General features: G+C 42.6%; 3 protein-coding genes across 4 annotated transcripts; 2 read left to right on the plus strand and 1 right to left on the minus strand.

Annotated features, from left to right (window-relative positions):
* Positions 1 to 1,692: 1,692 nt before the first annotated feature.
* Positions 1,693 to 3,545, plus strand: LOC127305554 (uncharacterized). Its single transcript, XM_051336030.2, has one exon. The coding sequence runs from the start codon at positions 1,880 to 1,882 to the stop codon at positions 3,386 to 3,388; it is 1,509 nt and encodes a 502-aa protein (XP_051191990.1). The 5' UTR covers positions 1,693 to 1,879; the 3' UTR covers positions 3,389 to 3,545.
* An 805-nt stretch (positions 3,546 to 4,350) lies between these two features.
* LOC127305559 (heavy metal-associated isoprenylated plant protein 39) lies at positions 4,351 to 5,944 on the minus strand. 2 transcript variants are annotated; one of them, XM_051336044.2, is made up of 3 exons: positions 5,627 to 5,944; positions 5,460 to 5,538; positions 4,351 to 4,743 (listed from the first exon to the last, which is right to left on the minus strand). In XM_051336044.2, the coding sequence occupies exons 1-3, from the start codon at positions 5,636 to 5,638 to the stop codon at positions 4,514 to 4,516; spliced, it is 321 nt and encodes a 106-aa protein (XP_051192004.1). In that variant the 5' UTR covers positions 5,639 to 5,944; the 3' UTR covers positions 4,351 to 4,513. The 2 variants fall into 2 exon arrangements, with proteins under 2 accessions (XP_051192004.1, XP_051191998.1); XM_051336038.2 differs by having other exon boundaries at positions 5,460 to 5,541; positions 5,627 to 5,938.
* Positions 5,945 to 9,241: 3,297 nt separating this feature from the next.
* LOC127305570 (valine--tRNA ligase, mitochondrial 1) lies at positions 9,242 to 18,379 on the plus strand. The gene is made up of 21 exons (XM_051336049.1): positions 9,242 to 9,535; positions 9,732 to 9,779; positions 9,888 to 9,947; positions 10,055 to 10,224; positions 10,350 to 10,422; positions 10,654 to 10,719; positions 10,820 to 10,903; positions 11,172 to 11,249; positions 11,618 to 11,701; positions 11,806 to 11,885; positions 12,006 to 12,063; positions 12,166 to 12,468; positions 12,596 to 12,766; positions 13,668 to 13,858; positions 13,975 to 14,377; positions 14,670 to 14,921; positions 15,001 to 15,498; positions 15,737 to 15,834; positions 16,027 to 16,126; positions 17,604 to 17,749; positions 17,885 to 18,379. Exons 1-21 carry the CDS (start codon positions 9,527 to 9,529, stop codon positions 18,039 to 18,041), a joined length of 3,129 nt encoding a protein of 1,042 aa, XP_051192009.1. The 5' UTR covers positions 9,242 to 9,526; the 3' UTR covers positions 18,042 to 18,379.
* Positions 18,380 to 18,554: the final 175 nt, after the last annotated feature.

The raw sequence follows: 18,554 nt of genomic DNA on the forward strand, positions 1-18,554 counted from the left end.
GATGACAGTTAGGAACATTGTCTCAGACTTCACACTTTGGTCTCACCGCTTCAAGAAAGCGGAAATGAAGGTACACGCCGACCTGTGGCGTGACTACCTCTCCCTATGTAACCAACAAAACATTTCTTGATGCAATATATTCAGGTGGGGATCCTCCCCCCCCCCCCCCCCCCCCCCCCCCACGGTGAAAGCTTCAAAGAAAAAAAAAGGGGTGGCATCAGAGGAGAAGCAGGTTGGCCTCCTCAGGTTCACGAAGGAGTCTACAACATTCATCACTCTATGTTGGCACGACATGCCCAATGGACGTGACATTTGATAATCTGACTATGTTGTAAGATCATGTCACAAATATGTTTGGGTATGTGTGCTCATATCAATATGTTGTTTATGCATGGTATTGCGCTCATTTTGGTATTTTTTCATCAAATATGTTCTGACTATTTGTGCAAGATGTAGTTTAAGTATATGTGTTTAATTATTAATCATTCATTTACTATGATGACAATCGAGTTGTAGAACAGAAAAAATCAAAGTTGGTTTAGACAAATGGGGTGGTCATGCCAAACAGTCGACCCACAATGTCGAGGAAGAGGCACCTCCCACTTTGAGGAAGAGCTTCGAGGAGAAAGTTGAAGACCTTGAACCGATGAAATCCACGCGCCGGTAAAGCCTATCAAGTGGCATCATTTTTTACGGCCACTCCGCGACCCCACAGCTCTAACTTCACCATTCGCAACACGACACTGCACATGAACCCAAAAACACACAGGATGGCTAGTGATGAAGGACATGTCACGACTTAGATCCACTCCCCACAATGGTCATAGTTCTCATGAGAAGTCCCCCAAATGTTGATTCCACATTTTCACAACTTCTCGTGCTTTGTTGATCTAGTTTTCACTACTCCCACAAGGGACCATCTAACCTGTTATTTACAAGATCGAACATGTTTATTTTTATGATATTTTGTGAAGGAACGAAAACAAATTCTATGTCTAGAGTGGGTTAGGAATTATGACTCAGTACAACTTTTTTTAATTGATAAACCTCCTAAGTTATAGTCACTTTTACTAGGAATGGAACTTTTTGGCTCCTGGGATCCGGTGATCCTGTTATTTAAAAACAATCGAAAATAATATTTACTAGTTTTAGAAAAAAATGAAAAGATTTCTGGATGTTGTCAATGATGTATTCAACAAACATGCAAATTATCATGTTCAAATACTTTGTATTCCAAGCTAGGAAAAAATGTCAAAAGTGTGATGTGAGTATGCATGTTTTCAAACCTCCAAACTTTACCAATTTTTTATTTATTTTTGTGTCGATTTTGCATGTTTTAGGATACATCAGTGACTATGCCCAAATATTTTTCATTTTTTCTGAAACTTGTAATTATGATTTTATTTTTTTTAAAATGAAGGGATCCCTTGAACTCGATGGCAAAGGCACTTTTCATCTGTACTAATCTCCAAACCATATTGCTTACTAAATCTGCGACAAGTAATATGAATAGGACCGTAGGAGGGAATACAAACTTTTTTTCTTAAAGTTTTTTGGGTGAAGGAGGGCCACGAGCTAGGAATTCCATGCAGCGTCGGCCTGTAGTAGGCTTAGACAAAGACTAAAACTTAGGCCTTGTGGCCCAATCTGTTACGAGCAACACACCTCGACGTTTCCTTCCCCTGAAAAAAATCCTTGGGCGTCTCTGCTGCTCCTCTTTGACGCCGCCGCTCCCGCCTCCTCTTCCCCAATCACCCAACACAAACCAGATCGAGCTAAAGCCGTACTTCCTGCCACTGCAGTCCCAAGCTTCCCGCCACCTCTCCCGCAGTCGCTCGCGGGAGATGCGTTCGCGCGAGCTCCTGAGCGGCGCCTCCTTATGATCCCGGGCGCTCGCGCACCTCCCCTCCGAGCAGCCCGGTGGTTCTTGCATTCGCGCCGGCTATGCGGCGACCATTCAAGAAATGGCGTCGAGCGGCGCAACACTGGGCAGCAGGGTGACGGCTCCATCGACGAGACAGCGGGCGAGGGTGGCCTTGATGCTGGGACCCTCTCGCCCGAATTGCTTCTCCGGATTCCGCCGCCCCAGCCCCCTCCCGGCCAGCCGGAGAGCGACGACGATGATGCCGAAAACTTATCCTCCGGTTCCGGTTCCGGTTCCAGGAGGATTCCCCGCGAGGAACTGAGGCTGGCAGACAGCATTCTCAGGATTCTTCTACAGGACGGGCCAGGGTTCAGCGCCCGCCAGGCGCTCGACGAAATGAACCTGAGGGTGACAAACAGGCTGGTCACAGAGGTGATGTTCAGGTTCGTCGTCTCTGTCGACAGCGTCAACCGCGAGCGGTACCCGAGGCTGGCATACAAGTTCTTTCTGTGGGCAGGGCAGCAGGAGGGGTACCGCCACAGCACGAGCATGTACAACCGCGTCCTCAAGGTCTTCGCCCAGTGCGGCGAGGTCAAGGCGATGTGGGGGCTGCTCGAGGAGATGACGGAGAAGGGTCTCCCGGTCTCTGCGCGCACGTTCCACCTCTTGATATGCACGTGCGGGCAGGCCGGGTTGCGGCGGAGGCTGGTGGAAAGGTTCGTCAAGTCAAGCAGCTTCAACTACCGCCCGTTCAGGACTTCGTTCAATGCGATACTGCACACGCTCCTGATGATAAAGCAGTACTCCCTGATCGAATGGGTTCACCAGAAAATGCTCACGGACGGGTACACGCCTGATGTGTTGACGTACAACGTGGTCATGCGTGCAAAGTATTTGCTCGGGAAGCTTGATCAGTTCCATAGATTGCTTGATGAGATGGGGAAAAATGGGCTTACGCCTGACCTTCATACTTACAACCTCTTGCTTCATGTGCTTGGTAAAGGAGACAAACCCCTCGCAGCTCTCAATTTGCTCAACTACATGAGTGATGTTGGCTGTGTACCCAGTGTGCTCCATTTCACCAACTTGATAGATGGCCTTAGCCGTGCTGGCAACTTAGAAGCCTGCAAGTATTTCTTTGACGAGATGGTGAAGAAAGGGTGTGAACCAGATACTGTCTGCTACACTGTTATGATCACAGGCTACGTGGCAGCGGCAGAATTTGAGGAGGCTCAGAACTTGTTTGATGATATGCTGGTGAGAGGGAAGCTTCCGAATGTGTACACGTACAACTCAATGATACGTGGGCTTTGCATAGTAGGGGAATTTGATAAAGCTTGTTATATGCTGAAGGACATGGACTTGCATGGATGCACACCAAACTTCTCGGTGTATAGCACTTTAGTGTGTAGATTGCGAAATGCTGGAAAGGATTCTGAAGCTAATAATGTCATTAAGTACATGACAAAGAAGGGCCAATATCTTCATTTGTTGTCGAGGTTTGGCGGATATAGAAGATGCTGAGATGAGTGAGAGGCCCTGTACTTTTTTGTGATTTGTTGTTTCCTAGTGAGAAAGAGAGATCATAAGGGAACTCATGTGAAACTAGTTGCACTATAATCGTTATATACTTCGTGTAGGATTACTTATTTAGTGATGAAGTGCACAAATGTATGTTGTATACCAGAGTTATTTATGCAAATGCAGTAATTTATTTTGACAGATAATGGGCACTAGTCATAAATAGTCCTAAATCCGACAAAAAGATCCATCTCTTTTGCTTCAACTGTAGTTCATGCTGTAGTTTTGTGCTCCTGCTTTTAGTTTCCTGAATCAGATGATAGCAATCCTTTGTCATCAATATTTTTTGTAGTGTCACATATTTATGCTAAGTACAATATGGAGCATGGTGGTTTTAATCAATGATGCAAGAACATTTTTCTGTTGAATGGTAAGTAACCTGCCCTCAAATTTATTTTCCTCTGTTTAGATAGCATTCAAGGCACTCAGTATTGCTCCCTAGTTTCATTTCTGCCAACCCTAGCATAGTCTTAGACTCATAGTGGTTTACATGTCACAAATCAGAAAAAAAATAAAACTGTAGATGAATTGTGCATTATCTTGTAGCACCAAGACCTTAAAGCTTACACATTGGTTTGACTCGGTGGTTCTCATTTACGTTATCATATCATATTTTGCCGTTTTTAAGGGATAACAATAGGTGCAGCATGGCAGTTCAGTTATTTATTATTGTTCAGACCTCTAGTCAGTGTCAACCTTCTGTATCTATGGTCCTCTGTTTCTCTTGATAAAAGATTATTTCAGAACTAATTTGGTAGGTACACACCTTCGATGATTAGCATATTATACATAGTTTTAGGCATGAGGTGCCAATTTGATGTTGGCATCTTAACCGCTGAGCGCATGGATGAAGAACTGAAGATAATTCGATGAGGTTGGGCGTGTAAATGCAGAATGCTGAGAAATAGATGAACAGAGTGTATTTTTTTCTTTAAAAAGATTTACTAATCTGTACTATAATAAAATATAAGGTTACAGATGGATTTCTCTTAACAACATTAATCTGTGGTCAAAGCTATTGGAACTGCACACAGGAGAAAAGTCCATGCAATGATGCTGTGTGCTTAATCATTTCTTCTCTTCTTTCTTCTCTTCTTTCTTTTCCTCTTTCTTCTCCTCTTTCTTTTCTTCCTTCTTTTCTTCTTTCTTCTCCTCTTTCTTTTCTTCTTTTGCAGGTCCAACGGACACAATGTCAACCTTACCAATCTTCTTTAATTTCTTCGCAATCGCCACAGTGTCCATGTCGCCTATGATAACCATCTTATTTTCCTTCAGGTCCGCGACTATGGAATCAACACCTGTGCACAAAACAAGGTGTGTGTTGCGTCAAATTTTCTTGCTGGTGTACTAATATTTGTTATACCAACACTTTTCCCAGCAATGCATTCATTTTTTTCCTTTTACCTGATGTCAAGATATGGCGCGCATAATTAAACTAGGCAGGAAATAACTTGTTTGAAGGTCATAATAGGTATATGTTCTGAAAATATACCTTTTCTCATAGAATTAGCATGAAGATTGAAGATATGGGTGAATTAACATGTTGTTAACATGCAAGTACTAAAATTTTACCTGATAATATTGGTATTGCGAAAATACAACTCTGTAAAACATCTACCAACTTTTCGTACAATTATTCACATGTGTAACTATATGACGTCGCTCTACTCACTGGTCCTCCTCATCTTCATGTTATTGTGTGCGACAACTTAACATGATTTTCCCTCTCTAGCTTGCATGCTCTATTGTGTTGTTATCATCTTTATGTTAATACATGTGACAGAATAATTCCACTTAACAGGATTTCTGCTCTCAAGCTTCGACCTAAAAACCTGTGCCAATGCTCGCATGCGTGAACTACAGATTGAATGGTAAGCAAATGATGCAAGGATCCCCTATGCCAGTTCATGCCAACTATCATATGTATTATGTTGTTTCGAAGTCCAAATAACCATAATTTTGAAGTCCAACAGCTACACAAGCAACAGAGCTAGGAGGCGCAAAGTGCTAGTACCATAGATGTCGGCAACAGCTTCGATGGCCTTCTGCTTCACCTTGTCGTCGGTCATGGTGGGAACCCTGAGCACCACCTTCTGCTGAGAATCGGCCAAAGAATCTGAGGGTCAGGTGCGAGAGCAATCCAAGGAATTTGCTGAAGAATCCAAGCCATCAGCTGCATACCTGGGCGGCCATCTGGAGCCTCTGATCGGAGCTGAGTCTGTGAGTGGAGGAAGGAAAGGAGTGGAGAGTTCAGGAAACTCTGCTGAGGTAGTATGTGAACAATGGGAAGAAACCAGAGCTGGTGACGGCGTCGGGGTATCCTTTACATAAAGGTGCGAGCGTACGTGCTCTTGCTGAACAGTAGGTTTAGCACTGACGTTGAGCGGTGATGAGTCGGGACGGGCTACTTTTTCGCTAGTATATCCACCTTTGACCTTGCCGGTGTCTGCATTGCGGAAGATGTACGCAGCTGTTTTGCTCTGCTTTTTAACACCGTGCAGAAGCTTGATGTTTGTGGTATATGCAGGATCGCAGGATCTGGTCCGCGACGGGTCAGTGCGTGCCAACCGGCACCGGCGGCCGCCCCACCCACACCGTGCACAGCGCACGACGACGAGATTTTATTCCGGAAGAAGAGGGATATGGCCATTGGTTGGTTTGACGTGGGGCGGCGGCAACCGGGGTCTCTGTCGCCATCGGACGTGACGCTGCTTGACGGCGGGCGCAGCCGTGTTGCTTTGCTGTATTTCGTTCGTGCATCCAGTGATGTGTGTGACATAATCCAGTGACGGGTTTTGCAGTGCCGCGCGAGTGATTACTCCCTCCGTCCACAAAAATGGACGCGCGCGGTTTCCAAGAGACCTTAAACATTTTGTAAAAAAATTCTCATTCCTTTAATTAATCTGCTCATTAATTAAAAAATGCTTTGATTTAGGCGCTAATAAATGTTGTGCATGCTAGTAACCAATAAAACAACATTGAGAAACCAAAAATGATTAATGGGGTTGAAATCAAGGCATGCACTAGGGGTTTAAATGTAAAAAATATACCAAAAAGTCTAGATGTACACTTATTTGTGGATTTCTTAGAAGGCTAGATGTGCACTTATTTGTGGACGGAGGGAGTAAGGGCTTGTTTGATTTAAAGGGATCGCGTAGGATTTTTGTAGGATTTAGATTTACTAGATTTTTTTTTCCTACAAAGGATGCTTTGATTCATAGGATTGCAATTCTTTGGAGTTTCTACAAAGGATTTATTTGCACTATGTTTTGAAGAAAAAAAATTCTTCACTCCAATTCTTTTTTTAATTTCTTTGGTTTTCATGTGCAATCAAGCGCTCGTGGATCTAAAATCTTGTAGTTTTCTAATTCTGGATTGAAGAGGACATGCCATTCCAATTCCTTGTTTTTCTTATTCATGTGTTTTGAAAATTCTGAGAATCAAACGAGCCCTAAATCTATATGGGTAACTTTTGCAGTACACCTTTTGGATCTGCACCAACGGAATCTGCGCCGGTACCTTAAATCAGAATATATTGCATAGAACTCAAACATACAGGAGTTTGAAGTTGCTGATATTTTACAACACAGTTACTAATAAACACAATAGCTTTACAACCAAACGAGTTGCCGGTGATCAAACCAAACATACGAAATAGACCAAGTAGCAATTTAGAACATGTCCTAATTAATGCGCAATGAAATAAGTTGCCGATGATCAAACAACACACAATGTGATCAAGCTCATCCCTGACACCATCTTCCACCGTGGCAGCTGCCATAGCATCACCACCTTCACCGGCCATTGTGTCATCGTCGCCACCACCACCACCGAAATGATCACCACCACCGGAATGATCACCACCAACAACAACGGAATGAACACCACCACAACCGACCATGATCTTCTTTCTTTGCATCTCCCAAAGATCTCTTGCAAAGGCATCCAACCCAATAGGGTCCATCATCATGATCTAGACGTCCTCAGCCCTAGCCTCGGCCTTCACTTTCTCCGCCACGGCCAACGCCTTAATCTCCTTGAGAGCAAGCTTTAGCTGCACGGCTTACGGAGCCCGGAGGGCCTCCCACTTTTCTTCTTTAAGTTTGTGTTTCTTCTCGACCATGGCCATTTTGGTTTTCATATGCTTAGTAATAAAAATTTCTTTTGTCTACATCAACTCACCAATTTGCTCTCTCAAGCATGCGCTCTGGGCTTTCTTCTTGTTATTGTCCTTCTCCATCCTCCTTTCATCGGGTTTCCCCTTGTTTCTTCCACCCTTCGCATCATCCTATCTTTCAGATCATCCAACGTAATGAATGTTCCTTTCTTCGGTGGAACTTCTTGATCTCTCAACTGCCACTTTTCACTATGCTCAAGCACCTTCCAGCAATGGTGGAGCGTAAATGGCTTGTTCTTGGAAGCTGACATTTGCTTATACCTTTCTTGTGCTATGTGATCCTACATATAACAAATGGAAACACAAAAGTTACCACATTTGCTCATAGTGTACAATAGCACAAAAACTTCAAAATATATGATCAAAGAAATCCACATAGTCGTCAACCGTGCATTAATTTGGAGGTGTATTCCTCACATGCTCCAAACAACCACTCCAACGGCTACGATGTTGCTTGATCACATCCTAACAACCTTGAATTGATCTCAATGACTGGGTAGATGAGGTCGGCATCACAATGAAAATTGTCCTCAATTGGTAGAGAAACATCACAAGCTTCCTCTCAAATCTCCTCCAACTCCGAATCCACATTATCATCATTCCCCTCCACCTCAACCTCCCCCTCCCAACATCTCACTCTCTCCAACATTATTGTCGGCATCAAAATCGTCAAGTGGTTCGGTACCAATATTCACCTCATTCTCCTCCAACATATTAACATACGAGGTAGGAACCGTATGAAACTCAAAGCTTTGCAATTCAAGTACCGAAAAACCAAGAAATTTGACCAATTCGGCACAATTTAGGTAAAGGGGGAGAAATTTTACCTCGCGGGCGTTGGGTCGAATATATTGGAGGCATGAACGTTGACACCAACGCCCGGAGCCACTGAAGGCACATAATCTTCATGAGGCACCCGTTGTCGCGGTTGTACCTTCTTCTGCTTGGTTGGTGGTCTAGCCGACATGGATTTCACCTGCAGCCCAAAAAGGCGTCGCGTTGCAACCGTTGGTGGCCGCCCCCGTCAATGCGAGAGTTGCCCGAAGCTCGCGACTGCAAGGGTACCGCCTCCTTGCATGTCGTGGTTGCCCTGCTGCTTCCGCTTCGTTTCAGTGGCTATAGAATTGGGCACCGCCCTCGCGACAACGGCACCAGAAGGGCAGGAGCGTGGAAATTTAAAACGGAGGCCCGAGCTATATGTAGCCCTTTATTTTCAAACACTTCGGATTATTTCAAAGTTCTAAAAAATCGGAAACATAATTTTCGAGGTAGCCAATGATATTGATATGTACTACAAACATGCAAAATCTTAATACGAACCACTTTGTATTCTAGGCTACAGAAAAATAACAAAAACCGACAAATTAAATAGTGGAGAATAGAAAGTAACTTGTATTGAGATTTTAGACGTTTCTACTATACATCAAGGGCTATCACCAAGATTTTTTTCGATTATTTTAAAAACTTTTAATTTTTTTTTTAATAAAGTAAGTCGTATTATAGCTCCCTATTACTAGAACATTGGTGAACGGGAACATGGACAAAAGCATGCTCGATTAATGGGTTCATCATCATAATCCAACAAACTGAGCTCCAATTCTGACGTTGCAAGACTGCTTTCCTTTCCGGTTCAAAGAACAAAAAACTTGACTGTCAAGTTTCGACACAACTTGGTTTCCAAGTCGCCTTCTCCGTCAGAACTCGATCAGAACCTACCTATATTTAGCGAAATTTCGCACTCAAACTAAGCAAAAACCTACGCGCCCAAAGCTCTGAACCCAGTCCGCAGGTGCGATTCAATTCAAAACAACATTCGAATTGCTCGTAATCGCAACAGCGTGCGCCGGCCGGCGGTCGCGGCGGCGCCTTAGAGCTCGCGCCCGATCGAGGGCGCGATCCGCGCCATGGAGCAGGTGAGTTAGCCACCCCCGCCTGCCTCCCTCGCGATTTTGGTATCACCTTGCTGGTCGCGCGCGCAACCCTAGCTTGTGTCTTGGGGTGGGGTTGCGCTTTTATTTTCCTGTGGAAATTTGGGGTTGAATCGCCAGATTTCTGTGTGGCCTGTTGGTCTCAACTCTGTACTGAATCGTTTACTGCGTGCGCGCGCAGCCGCTCGATGAGAAGGATTTGGAAAGGAAGCTGAAGAAGGAACACAAGGTACTTGTTCTAATTGCGCTCCGTGCTGAATATTCACGACGGAGGAGGAGAATACTCTAGTCGAGTTTCTTCCTGTTTTACCCACGGTTCAAGCGTGTTCTTTCACAGGCCAAAGAGAAGGAGGAGAAGAAGCTCAGGGCGAAGCAGAAGGAGGCAGCTAGGCTCCAGGTAGGGGCTGGCGACGCTGACTCCTGATTTACCCTCTTTTGCAATCAGTTTTCGCTGCTCGATTCAGAGGAGAGGTTCTGTCTGACTGATGTGATTGTCGACTCTAGGCCCAAGCAGCATCTGATGGAGCTAGGCGAAGTGAGAAGAAGCAGAAGAAGAAAGGTGCCATCGATGAGAATCCCGAGGATTTCGTTGACCCGGATACTCCTACTGGACAGAAGAAGCTGCTTGCTTCTCAGATGGCCAAACAATATAGCCCGTCTGCTGTCGAGAAATCGTATGCTGCCTTTCTCGCTTCAGTGAATCATGCCGTTAGTTTCCTGAAACAAAACGAATCAGGCCATTTCATGGTCATAAATTTCTCACTGGACTATATATTTTCCTTCTCTTATTGACATGCAGATGGTATACTTGGTGGGAATCATCACAGTATTTTGAAGCAGACGCGGCAAGCTCAAAGCCACCGTTCGTGATAGTAAGTCCCTCATAACCCCAAGGGTACATGATTATATTCAGAATAAGCATTTGCTCACCATCACCATGTGAACCGTTCTTAATCTGGTTTCACGCAGTAAATTTTATTTAGGAAATGTACAAATGAGTATTGATTAATCCCTGCAAAAAACAGTATTGATTAAGCATGGCTCTTCTTAATTATCATCTCAGCAGTACACAAGAATGACAAGAACTAAATGCCTATTCGCAGGTCTTGCCACCCCCAAATGTAACTGGGGCCCTTCACATAGGCCATGCAATTACAGTGGCTATTGAGGTAGTGATTATTTATGTTCATGCCCTTCTGTTCGTACCTATCAAGTAATTAAGTATTTGTGTTCATGCTCTTTTGTTTCTTCGTGTTGCCAACAATGCAGGATGCTATGATTCGCTGGAGGAGGATGTCAGGCTATAATGCTTTGTGGGTTCCTGGAATGGACCATGCTGGCATAGGTACACAGGTATGTTATGCTTCAAGTTGGCTGAGAAGTGATAAATTTTAATGCATAGAACATGTATACTATTACTAGATCCCAAGGCAACAGAATCTATCTTCTGCAAGAGTTACATTTTTGCTGTTGCTAGCAGCCTGATATTATTAGCCTGAGTTCAGACTGACATGTACTCAAATATTATATTGGTTATTATTGATAGTTATCTGATCGATCCTTTGTTACTATGTTTTACAGTAGCAAATTTCATCTAACAAAATTGTTCCCTCCATGTCAGGTGGTGGTGGAAAGGAAGCTCATGCGTGAGAGAAAGCTGTCAAGGCATGATCTAGGGCGTGAGAAATTTCTATCTGAGGTAAGCACTTGATTTCTGACCCATTCATATTGTCTCAACAGAATGAGCTCGTGTTTGTTATGTTAACAGAGTAAATAATCATAGTGATTTTTGGTTTTCTCAAGTTTGGTGGTCAACTCTGTCTTTTGTTCAATTCAAGGGGAAGTTATCTATATACCAGTAAAAAAACTGAAATTTTGTGTCATGAGGCTACAAATGGTAGCTCACTGCCAATGAGAGGCCAAAACCTTACAGTGCCATGAAATGAATTGCCTCGTTAACTTAATTAATTGAGACGATTTTTTGTTCAGTGTCATCCCATACTTTTGTATGCTGGTTAATTGATTTTCACATTTCCTCATTTCATGTTCCAATAATCATTTTGGCAGGTCAACAACTGGAAAGATCAGTATGGTGGCACAATATTGAGACAATTACGTACCCTTGGAGCCTCGCTTGATTGGTCACGTGAAGTAAAGTTCTTTCCTGATGCCTCCATTCATATAGCTAAGGAAAGCAACATTTATGTCTGAACAATGTTTTTTTTCTAACTCTTCAATTCCCTGTTTGTTTTCAGTGTTTTACAATGGATTCACAGAGATCAAAAGCTGTAACAGAAGCTTTTGTCAAGCTCTACAAGGAAGGTTTAATATATAGGTTAGTTTTCCATAATAGAGTGTGACGTCATTCTTGGTATCATGGATCTGTTGACCTAGTGTTTATTTGGTACCCTCTCATCTTACTTTATCACCTCTTGTATGATCTATCAATATACAGGGATATCCGGATTGGGCACTGGGATTGCACACTTTGTACAGCAGTTTCTGATATTGAGGTGCATGAAACATGCAATTTGGCACTATGCTGAACTGTTTATTTTCTTGCATGTGTATAAGAATGCAGGATTATATCTTACATTTCAATCACTGTTTTTCAGGTTGACTATTTGGAACTTAAGGAAGAGACTCTGTTAGTGGTCCCTGGTTATAAGAACCCAGTTCAGTTTGGTGTTTTGATATCTTTTGCCTATCCTCTGGAAGAAGGGTTGGGTGAAATTATCGTTGCAACAACAAGAATAGAAACAATGTTTGGTGATACCGCTATAGCTGTTCATTCTCAGGACGAAAGATATAAGCATTTGCATGGAAAATATGCCATCCATCCGTTTAATGGCAGAAAACTTGAAATAATTTGTGACGATGAGTTAGTGAAAACCAATTTTGGTACTGGTGCTGTAAAGGTAGGTATGCTCACCTGAAGAGGTGGTTTTGAAATCCTGATCCATAGTTCAGTATTTGCACTAATTTAGTTCAGCAATCAGCGCTCACTCTTATATATATTTCTGTTTCACTGCTGTCTGTATGCAGATCACACCAGCTCATGATACTGAGGACTTCAAAGCTGGGAAACGGCATAACCTTGACTTTATCAATATTTTCACTGACGATGGGAACATAAATGAAAATGGAGGTTCACAATTTGAAGGAATGCCACGTTTCACTGCTCGAGCTGCTGTTATTGATGCACTGAAGGCAAAGGTAGTATTTTTAATATTCAGTTTTTACCTTTTCTCCATCCAATTGATTCTGTGGTGTTCATGCAATGTGCAATCAACTTTATTGCTTATTTTTGATGATATGGAAAGTTGTATTAATGAATCCTTATAATGCGATAAAACTTCTCATTACAAAAAGCTATGGTAGTTGCATGTTTGTTGCTTATCTTTCAATACTATGGAAAAGGTCTATCAATGTTTTGTCATAATGCGATGAAAACTTCTCATTAGAAAAAAGCTAGCATGTTTCTCAAAAAAAAAGCTAGTATGATAGTTGAATACTGTTAACTTACGTTCTGAAACATCGAGAGTAATACTGATATGATTTGGTTTCCACAAAGTTCGGCAATTTTTTACACTAAATTTAATTGTGCATGTATGAGCAACAATTTCTATTGACAAGCCATTTCACAGTGTGAAAACATTACATTAACAATTTTCATCCTTAGAAATATAATACCTTGGTTTGCATACTATGTGTGATATATACATAGCTGGCTCTGTTCAAGCTTGTAGCGTGCCTCAGCTTTGTTTTTGAGCTGGCATTTCCATAATATATCAGTCCTTCATGCTACATAAGATACCTATGTGAAGATGATTGGTTACATTGTTACTTAAGTCCAAAGTTTAACCTTTTGACCTGGTTATTTACTTTTCTTTGTTGCTCATCCTTTTCTGTAATGTACTCCCTCCGTTCCGAATTATAAGATGTTTTGAATAATTTAATGTGGACTACATACGGACTGAAATGAGTGGACATACACACTGAAATACGTCTAGATACATGCGATTCAGGAAAAAGTTAGAACATCTTATAATCTGGAACAGACTGATATTGTATTAATAATTGCCAAACTATAATCAATTTGTACTTGTCGATGAAGGGTCTATACAGAGGCATGAAAAATAACGAGATGAAATTGGGCCGCTGTTCAAGAACTAATGATATCGTGGAGCCAATGATCAAGCCCCAATGGTTTGTTAATTGTAATACAATGGCAAAGGCAGCTCTTGATGCTGTGAAATCCAAAGAGATCGAGATCATTCCACCACAATATGAGCAAGACTGGTACAGGTACATCCTATTTATTGTACTTTAGGCATGTACACTTTAGGTCATTTTACACTAACGATTTCTACAAAATGAGTAGACGAATAATCTATCCACCAATACTATTCTGAGCGTTGCAGATGGCTTGAAAACATTCGCGATTGGTGTATTTCGAGGCAACTTTGGTGGGGACACCGTGTACCTGCTTGGTATGTAACATTAGAAGATGACGAAGAGAAAGACATGGGTTCATACATTGACCACTGGATAATCGCAAGGAATGAAAATGATGCAATACTGGAGGCAGAAGAGAGGTACCCAGGGAAGAAATATCAGTTAGATCAAGATCCTGATGTGTTGGATACGTGGTTTTCATCAAGCCTTTTCCCATTATCCATATTTGGTTGGCCAGATGATACAGCTGACCTTAGTACTTTCTATCCTACTTCTGTTCTTGAAACTGGATTGGACATCCTCTTCTTTTGGGTAGCAAGGATGGTGATGTTGGGAATACTATTGGGTGGTGATGTGCCATTTCAAAAGGTAATATGAAGGTTACAGTTTTATTAGATAGTTCAGGCTCCAATTTATGGAATTGCAGCTACGCCAAATTGTTGTCAATATCTATTATGTCGCATCATCCATTTGCAAGCAGAAAATTTCATCAAATATGATAACATAGCATTGACATAAATAAAGACATCTAGGTTCCTAGTCCAATTATAGCAACTTTAGTCACACTGAAAGTGAAGCACACCAATTCTTCAGCGAGTTCTCACTGGAAACTTCATCCAAACTTGGTGAATCATGATGCTCCTCATCTTTTTTTCCCCAGATTTACTTGCATCCAATTATTCGTGATGCACATGGCCGTAAGATGTCCAAGTCACTTGGAAATGTCATTGATCCCATTGATGTAATAAATGGTATAACGCTAGAGGGTCTTCAGAAAAAGTTGGAACAGGGCAACCTGGACCCAGACGAGTTAGAAAAGGCAAAAGAAGGCATGAAGAAGGATTTCCCTGATGGTATTCCTGAGTGTGGTACTGATGCCCTTCGTTTTGCACTGATATCCTACACTTCTCAGGTTATACTTATCGCTAGTTTTATCATTATTTTTATTTTCATTGCAAATCTCTGTTACTAAAATTTCTCGTATTTGCCAGTCTGACAAGATAAATCTCGATATCAAGAGAGTGCATGGCTACCGACAATGGTGCAATAAACTATGGAATGCAATTCGTTTTGCCATGATCAAGCTTGGAGATCAGTACACTCCCCCAACAACTATTGTGCTGGATTCTATGCCACCTGTCTGCCGATGGATACTCTCAGTACTTAATAAATCTGTTGGCAAGACTGTGTCATCATTAGAAGCATATAAATTCTCTGAGGCAACATCATCTATATACTCTTGGTGGCAATACCAGCTTTGTGATGTATTTATAGAAGCAATTAAACCTTACTTCAATGAATCTCAAGAGTTCGAAGCTGCAAGAGGTACTTCTAGAGATACATTATGGCTATGCCTGAACACTGGTTTGCGTCTGCTCCATCCATTCATGCCGTATGTAACTGAAGAGCTTTGGCAGCGCCTTCCTCAGCCTAAGGAGGCTTGTAGGAAAGATTCAATTATGATATCAGAATATCCCTCAGCTGTACAGGTACATATTTGTTTTCAGGACAACTTAGAAATGAACCAGAGGATTTGATAGTTTCCAGATAACAGCAGAGTAGAGCCTAGTATGTATAAATTTAAAAGGAATCCACTTTATGATGACAATATGCAAAAGAAGTCAAAGAAAAAGTTTCATATGATATCTCAATTTGACAAATCATACGTTTAAGCAATATTGTACCTGAAATACTATTTTACCTGAGAGAAGTTTCCTGTGATCACAGGAATGGGAAAATGATCAAGTTGAGAATGAAATGGAGATTGTGTTAGATGCTGTGAGTAAGCTGAGATCTCTCCGGCCACCAACAGATATACATGAAAGGTGTGTTTCTTTTCAACAAATATGTTTTTCTACAAGTTACAGACTGTATGACAGATGCTATGCTCAAATGCACTAAGAAAGATTGCCATTTTATTTTAGTCTTGATTCATGATTTTTTTCTCATCATCAGTTCAGAAAGAGAAATTTGCTTATTTCTAGCAGATACCTTATTTTCTGTTTACACTTCAACAGGCGCCCATCTTTTGTACTCTGCCGAAACCTAGAGATTGCAGCCACTGTTCAGTGCTACCAGGCTCAAATTGCAACGCTTGCTTCGGTATCATCTCTGAAGGTTTGACAGATCATGTGTCTTCTATGATTTATTTCTGTCTTCTCTTGAACTTTCTTGTCCTCTTTAGGCCCTGTTCGGTGCCAGTGATTTTGTGTGTTTTTACGAGTGTTTTGAGGAGTGTTTTGGGTGAAAACACCAACCACCCAAAACACTAGCCAAAACACTGCAAAATCCCTTTCAGCCAAAACACTTGTCAAAACACTTATTTGGAACACTGGTTTTACAAACTAGTGTATTCAAGTGTATTCAACACAAATGGATAAAAAGATAATCTTTTTTAACAGTTCCCGCGCTTGCTCAACACATTGGCAAATTTCGCCGGCGCTTCGCGCGCGCGGGAAACGACCTGCGCGGCAATGCCGTTTCCCGCCCCGCCGTGGATATATATGGTGGACACCGGCGGGGTGACAGGCACACCTCAAGCTAAACCAAACATCCATCCATGGGCGAGCACAACCTTAGCTGGGATCAGGTTGTTCAGATGTGCCGCCAAGCCCACCCGGAGGACGAGCAGCTAGTCGCCGACGTGTTTCAGGCCGAGCAGCTGGACCTGGAGGCGGTGGAGGTTGTGGAGGCGGAGGCGGCAGAGTGCGTGCAAGGGCGTGAGCGCCTCGCGGCGGCCAGGGCGGAAATCGCCGAGGCAAGCTCGCCGAGGCGCAGGCGGCGATGGCGGACCCTCCGGTGGCCCCACCCGCGGACGCCGACATCCACGACATTTTGGTTACCTAGTCACTGCCGACCGGGCTTGGATGATGCAAACAACGCAGTTACTTTTCGCAGACTGTCCATCACTTCGCGTCGCCCCGCTGGAGCAGGGTCCAAACGTATTTCGATCTCCGCGGACGAAAACGATCGCTCAGCATCCGTTTGCCTCGGCCCGTTGAAGATGCCCTCGTCGAATCTAGAATCAACACAAAAACGGTGATCCTTGCGCAGCTAAAACTTGCAAATGGAAATCGACTTTGCGAGCATGCGCGCATATGTACCATGTCGCATACGGACGAGGCGCGGTTCACGGTTCATGGCGGCCAACGCCATCGGAGGAAGTTGCGCGGTGGTTGTTTGCCCTGAGCCGCCAGGAAAAACGCTAGGGGGGTGAGGCGTTTTATTTCCACGCCAACCCGACGAGTTTTGAAGTGTTTTTTGGGGCTTACCAGGCCAAAACTGGCCTACCGAATAGCCCACAAGTGTTTTGCCTTGTTTTGACGTGTTTTAATTGAGCCCGGAAATTACACCTCAAAACCGGCCAAAACATGACACAAAACACTTGCACCGAATGAGCCCTTAAGGGTAAAAGGATCTGTTGGGAATGAAGATAAGATCTATGTACCAGAAGTAACCATATATGATATAATGCCTTGCTCTTGCTGTATGCACATTTCCTGTTTGAACTCACCTTACTTTATCAGTAATGTGCAATATGCATAAATTTTTAGTCCAGCGAAGTTTTCAACTGACCCTTGTTGCAATTTTCCAGATCCTGACAGAGGATGATCCAAGTCCACCTGGTTGTGCCACAAATATTGTAAACAAAGATCTAGCAGTGTATCTCCAGCTCCAGGGAGCTCTCAACACGGAAGCTGAACATGAGAAGCTTAGGAAGAAGAGACAGGAAGTTCAAAAGTATGTGCAATTACGCGATCTTTGTCCTGTTAAATTAGCGAATCGCCAGTTATGTTAATACTGATAGTTTCCTTTTGAACTTCTGTTTGCTTTTTTATATCTAGTAACATGCTCTGTTATCCATCACCAATGCAGGCAACATGACACCTTGTCACAGAAAATGAATGCTTCAGGCTACCGTGAGAAGGCCCCACAGAGCAAGCAGGATGATGATATGAAAAAACTTGCTTCTTTATTGGAGGAGCTTGAGATCATCAGTGAAGCTGAGAGTAAACTGGATGCTAACAACTGACAATGTTTTGTGACTCAAATCTTTTGAAGTCCTGCAAAATCTGATTTACACGCATTTTAGACGGATGATCCTCTGCAACCTGATACACTAGCTCCCATAGTTACATCAATGAAGGCATGCTCACGTCCTGCAGAAGGCCTCACTCAATCATTTATTGCATATCGGAAGAAATTGTGCATATGTTGCGTGACTACACTTTTGGGCACTTCAATTTTGTGCACAATTTTTAGTTCTGATTTCATGTCCATAACACACCCATGACCTTTTTCTTTTCTATGATTGCATGTGGAGTGTAAACTTTGTTGGTTGGCACGTGAGAGAATTCATGAGTTTGGAAATGTGCTCTGCCAAATGGAAATATTTTTTTCCTCACACAATGGGTACATAAAATGGTTACTTCTAGGCTTGGTTATGGACCAAAAATTAGCAGGTGTTTATACACGTAGTTCTAAGTGATACATAATAAATTGTAGTAGATGAAGTTTATGCCAGTGTTTCATGGAGGCAGTTTTA

The sequence above is a fragment of the Lolium perenne genome, chromosome 1 (genome assembly GCF_019359855.2).
Source record: "Lolium perenne isolate Kyuss_39 chromosome 1, Kyuss_2.0, whole genome shotgun sequence".
NCBI lineage: Eukaryota > Viridiplantae > Streptophyta > Magnoliopsida > Poales > Poaceae > Lolium > Lolium perenne.